The sequence below is a fragment of the Kryptolebias marmoratus genome, linkage group LG5 (genome assembly GCF_001649575.2).
Source record: "Kryptolebias marmoratus isolate JLee-2015 linkage group LG5, ASM164957v2, whole genome shotgun sequence".
In the NCBI taxonomy this organism is placed as follows: domain Eukaryota; kingdom Metazoa; phylum Chordata; class Actinopteri; order Cyprinodontiformes; family Rivulidae; genus Kryptolebias; species Kryptolebias marmoratus.
In genome coordinates this window covers 615571-621143 of record NC_051434.1, presented here as the reverse complement: position 1 = coordinate 621143, position 5573 = coordinate 615571, and the positions used below count along the sequence as shown (strand labels likewise).

General features: G+C 43.8%; 2 protein-coding genes across 2 annotated transcripts in view; one reads left to right on the top strand and one right to left on the bottom strand.

The window, feature by feature from the left end:
- The window catches only part of trhrb (thyrotropin-releasing hormone receptor b), a 6291-nt gene extending 4251 nt beyond the window's left edge, over positions 1–2040 (top strand). The window contains exon 2 of the mRNA XM_017438513.3: positions 586–2040. Within this exon, the coding sequence (XP_017294002.1) occupies positions 586–1011 (426 nt within the window). The 3' untranslated portion in view covers positions 1012–2040. The remainder of the gene's footprint in view (positions 1–585) is intronic.
- Positions 2041–3074: 1034 nt separating this feature from the next.
- The window catches only part of nudcd1 (NudC domain containing 1), a 36657-nt gene continuing 34158 nt past the window's right edge, over positions 3075–5573 (bottom strand). Inside the window, exon 10 of the mRNA XM_017438517.3 lies at positions 3075–5195. Within this exon, the coding sequence (XP_017294006.1) occupies positions 4909–5195 (287 nt within the window). The 3' untranslated portion in view covers positions 3075–4908. The remainder of the gene's footprint in view (positions 5196–5573) is intronic.

Here is a 5573-nt window from a genome sequence, read left to right as displayed (position 1 = left end):
TCCCGTCCTGTCCTGTCCTGTCCTGTCCTGTCCTGTCCTGTCCTGTCCTGTCCTGTCCCTTCCCTTCCCATCCCGTCCCTTCCCTTCCCTTCCCGTCCTGTCCTGTCCCGTCCGGCAGACAGAGAGCAACAGAAGAGCAAAGCTCCGCCTCCTGTCAGAACTTCTTCTTCACGTGTTGACTCCATGAATCTTCTCTGGAGTTTCATGTTTGTTCCTTTTTGAACGATAACAGCTGTTTCTTTTTTTTATGGAACCTTCTGACGGTTTGTTTAATAAAGTTTTTTTTACAGTTTAAAGTTGTTCCAGAGTTACTTACGTTCAAACAGATAAAGTCTGTTTAGTCTTTGACCTTTGACCTTCTGACTGAGATGGAGCTTGTTTCTCTGAGCACTGCACGGTCTGACCTTCAGGGTGAAGATCAGCAGCTGTCTGAAATGTTTTCCTCTTTCTCTCTGTAGAAGGACGGATGTTTGGAAATGACCTTTGACCCTTCGCAGGTTGACGGGCGGCAGCAGCAGCTTCTCTGAGGTCATTGCTGATGTCTTTCCGCCCTGGCGTGGTGGTAACTCTGGGTTCTTGCTGCAGGTGACGAAGATGCTGGCCGTGGTGGTGATCCTCTTCGCCGTGCTCTGGATGCCGTACCGGACTCTGGTGGTGGTGAACTCCTTCCTGGACCGGCCTTACCTGGACAACTGGTTCCTCCTGTTCTGCAGGATCTGCATCTACCTGAACAGCGCCATCAACCCGGTCATCTACAACGCCATGTCGCAGAAGTTTCGTGCAGCGTTCCGTAAGATCTGCGGCTGCTGGGGGAAGGGCTCGGATAAACCCGCCGCCTACAGCGTGGCGCTCACCTACAGCGCGGTGAAGGACACGTCTCTGGTGGAGAGCACCGACCACTTCACCACCGAGCTGGAGGAGCTCACCGTCACCGACGAGCTGCTGGAGGATCACAAGGTGATGTTTCCGGACCCCTGTGGCTTCGGGAAGGTGAACATCAGTCACGCCTGAGGATTAAAGACCCTCAAAGTGTCCCTTAATGGACTCTCCTGAGTGGGAATATTGTCTCCTGAGTGCCTGGTGACCTTTTCAGCGGCAGTTAGAGACGTAAACACAGCTCGCAGCCAAACAGGCTCTCAGCTGAGAATTATCTTAAAAACAGCAACAGATCGACAGATAAACGCTCTCATCACACAGCTGCTGTCGTATCTGAGGCCGGCCCACGTACAGCACGGTGTTTGAGTCAACAAAACGTGAGCATGAACAGAAACACCTTCAGATCCGGCTCCTTTACGGCCTCAAAGCTCGCAGCTCGTCCAAACGGGAGCAAACAGTTACAGAAAACAGAGACTCGTTCAGTTTTCAGCCGGTCCAGGTGTTGGGTTCTGATGGAGGGGTCACGCCTCGCTGGCCCCGCCCCCCCGGGGCTTTCAGGGTTTGAAGGCCACGAACGCAGCGTCAGCTGTGACGAAGTGAAGGCTTTAAAGAAACCATCTGAGCTCACAGCGGGCAGGGAAGAGTTTGGGTTGTTTTTTATTTATCTGTTCATCGTTTAAGGTTATCACAGGCAAAAACAGGAATAAAACTCTGAACGGAGAGAAACTCTTCTTTTCACACTTCTGTGTTTTAAACCTGGATCCTGAAACCTCCGAGGAGCGCAGCTGATGGAGATCTGAGCAGAATGAAATCAAATCTAAGCTTCTGAATCGTTCCTCAGAGTTCATGTTTTAATTAAAATCATTCGAGCAACACGAGGAGAACCCTTTACAACCATTTCTCTGTGAAATCTGACTCTGAATCAGTTTCATTTCTTTATGACTCAAAGTTTGACTCCTGAGCTCTGATTGTTTCTGCATCTGTTTCAGTTTTTATTTAATGTAAATAAAAGTGAACATCTGTCCAGCTGTTTCAGTGATTGTAGAGTTTGTGGCGTGTTGATTTCTGAATATTTGATGTTTCCTGAAGATTTCAGTTTGTTTGACTGCTTTCAGGATTAAAAGTGTTTTAAAGTTTTCATTTAAAGAAACTCTTCTCATTATTAATAATAATAAATCTGATTTAGGCTACAAAGGTTGTCATGCTTTTTAGAAACATATATATATATAATTTTAATTGTTTCTGTGGATGAATCTATATGAATTAGTTGGTATATTTTGTCTTTCTGTAAATAATAAAGCTGATTTAAAATGTTTCATCCTTTTATCGCCTCCTGATGTAAATTAGATTTCTGTTTCTGTGAATAAAAGTCCTGATTTTATCTGATTTCTGGCCTCACTGAAGGTTTTCTTTGAGCAGAAACTAAAAATAGAAACAAATAAATTCATGTTTATTGTTTTTCTTTCCAAAAGTGAAGCAGAAACTTTGTTTTTTATTCAAAATATTACAGGAAAAGTTTATTATCTGACTAAAAATAATGTCTCATTTATTTTATGTTTAATTTTCACAGCACTGCCAACATTTTGTCTATTTAATAAAAAGATTTTAAACCCAAACTTTAGATTATAAAATGAAACCTGGAGGAGATTTAATCGTGAAGAACACAGAACCTGAGAGAAAGTGAAGATTAGAAGCTGAACCTGTTTCCTCTGACAGGATGTAATTATGAACGGATGAATCACTTTCTGCCTCTGAAGTTGAATAAAACTCAGAGACTGAAGGGATTTGATGAAGAGGAGATGATCAGAGAGGAAGGGGACCTGAATCTGCACTCGAACACCTCCGACTCTGAGGAGGAGTAATTACAGCTTCAGCCTCTGCAGAAAATTACACAGAAACATTTTACTATAATTAAAGCTTTTGTTCCAAAACTTTTCTCATTTAATGGACTTTCACTTCGAGGAAAAGTCTGGTTTTTATTAAATATTATGTTTTTATTTCTGTAAAGAGTCCAAACTCTGACTTTCTGCTTCGTTATAAGAATTTACAGCTAAGCTCAAAGATTTACAAATTTTATTTATAGAAAACATTTAAAATAACTCAGGTTGAAGTTATTTACAGTCAAACCTGAAAATAAAATTAAATATAAAACCAATAAAAACAGGAGCAGAGAAATAAAAATCTAATAAATGTCCTCATTGAAGGAAAGTAGAAAAAATTTATTAAAAAGTAATAAGGTTCTTCATGTTCCACCTGGGGAGGCGGAGCCACACCTGGGGAGGCAGAGTCACACCTGTGGAGGCGGGGTCACACCTGGGGAGGCGGGGTCACACCTGGGGAGGCAGAGTCACACCTGGGGAGGCAGAGTCACACCTGGGGAGGCGGAGCCACACCTGAATTTACAGACGTTCCTCTTTAACTTATTTAATAAAAACTAAACAGAATCCAGAATAAACCAAATGAAAACTGAACAAAATAAAAATCTGATTGTTGTTTCGCTTCTTTCTTCTTCTCTGAGTCAAAGGTCCAGAGTTCGTCTTGTGTTTGTGTCTTTAAAGTGACTCTTTACTTTAAACTCCACAGAATAATTGATCATTATTAAGAGCTGTAAAAAATGATAAAAACCATCTTAAACACTGACATCCTTCTCTAATGATCAGACTCTTTTATAATAATAAAATAAACCATCCTTCACCTGTCGGAGGAGGACGTGGGTTTGTTTGCTTTCATCACTTCCACCGACAGAGAGGAGCCCTGAGCTCAGCTTGTTCCATCATTCAGTCCTGATTAAATATTCCAATAATTAAACTTTATATCATAAAAACTGGAGACAGACAGAAGCTCCTGAAACCGCAAACAGAAAGAAACTGTGAAGAAACGGACGGACGGACGGACGGACGGATGATGGATGGATGATGAATGGATGATGGATGGATGGATGGATGATGGATGGATGGATGGATGGATGGACAGACGGTTGGATGGATGGATGGATGATGGATGGATGGATGGATGGATGGATGGATGGATGGATGGACGGACGGACGGATGGATGAATTCATGCAGTCATCTCTTTTCTCTCCAGCTCAGTAAAAACAAACGGCTGCAGCCTGATGAGAGTTTAACCCAACAGCTCCTCCAGCTGTCAGCACGGTGGTGGAGGGCTGATGGTTTGTTGTTTTACCAACAATGAGCTGATATTTGAGTTGGTAGTCACTGAGAGTCGTCCTCAGCAGACAGTCTGAGCGGCTGCAGGTAACCTTATTAACCTTATTAACCAGGTGTGACAGAAGCAGCCTGAAGGCGGCGGGTGACAAGCATTCCTTCAGGGCATGTTTGTTAAACGGAGCCGTTTGTGGCTCTGCAGCAGACAGACAGAACCAGACAGAAAGCTGATTAACCTGCGCCTGGCTTACAGCAGCACAATCCGTACAAACACACGCTTTCTTTTTCTGATTTATAAAAGAAAAGGCGTCAGACAGCCGACCTGCAGCAGCCTCAGGTCCGGTCCAGGTTCTGCAGAACCTCCTCTGGTTCTCTGACGATGAAAGATAAAAGGCAGAACGCTGAGCGCTCCTCTCAGCACAAAGAGCCCATTAGTGCCTCTCTTCTGTATTTCCTGTTGGCTCCTCGGGCTTAAAGCACAAAACAAAGGAGGCGGACGTGAAGAAGATAAAACAGAAGATAAGACCGGTTGATTCAAGGAAATTAAACTCATGTGGAGTGTTTACTTTTATTTAAGACTCAAAGGAACTAAAAGCTGACTGAGGAAGGGTTGAATTTCAGCTGATCCGTCTCAGATTGAAGCTCCTGATGATGGAAATTTATGGAAATGAATTTTCCTGCAGTAACGTGTGGACAGACTTCCTGACCAGCCTACAGAAAGTTTATTTATTACTTCATTTAATCCCAAACACGCAGACAGAATGAAGCTTTTATTTCAGATCTTTGCTGTGATTTGAATGTTGAATAACTTGTTTCCTGCGAGGACGCCGAGCTGGATTCATGTTTATCGATCATTTATCTGAGAACCTAACTGTTGACCTTCAGAACAAACAGGTTAGTGGAGGTCAGGATGAACAGCCTCTCGTTGGACGCTCTCAAGCCCAGGACGGGTCTGTCCGAGTCCAGGCTGGCCACCTGTTGCTTAGCAACCTGTCCCACCTGACGGCCCTGCTTCCTGTTGAAGAGGACGGTCTCCACGGGCGACGGCTGGCGGTAGATGAAGGCGCGGCGCAGACACTCGCACAGCGCCGCGAAGGAGAAATCAGGAGCGCAGGTGGCAAACTTCTTATCCCGCTTGGACGCCTGAACGTAACCTGTGAGGGGGACACGAAGGGGGAGGGGCTTAATCCTGCAGCACTTCCTGTTTCACAAAGACAGAAACATCTGCAGAAAGATTCGGTGATTGTTGTGTTTTATGGGAATCAGGAAGCTGCAAGAAAACAGGAAATATAAAATAAAATATGACAAATAAATAAAATAATAAACTAAAACATCCTGGAAAAGAAAAAAAAAAAATTTCAATAAAGCATCGAGTGAATCCAACATTAGTGTTGAATGCAGAATATTTCTGCAACTGTCCATCCAACCGTCCAACCATCCATCCATCCAACCGTCCATCCATCCATCCAACCGTCCAACCATCCATCCATCCAACTGTCCATCCATCCATCCAACCATCCATCCATCCAACC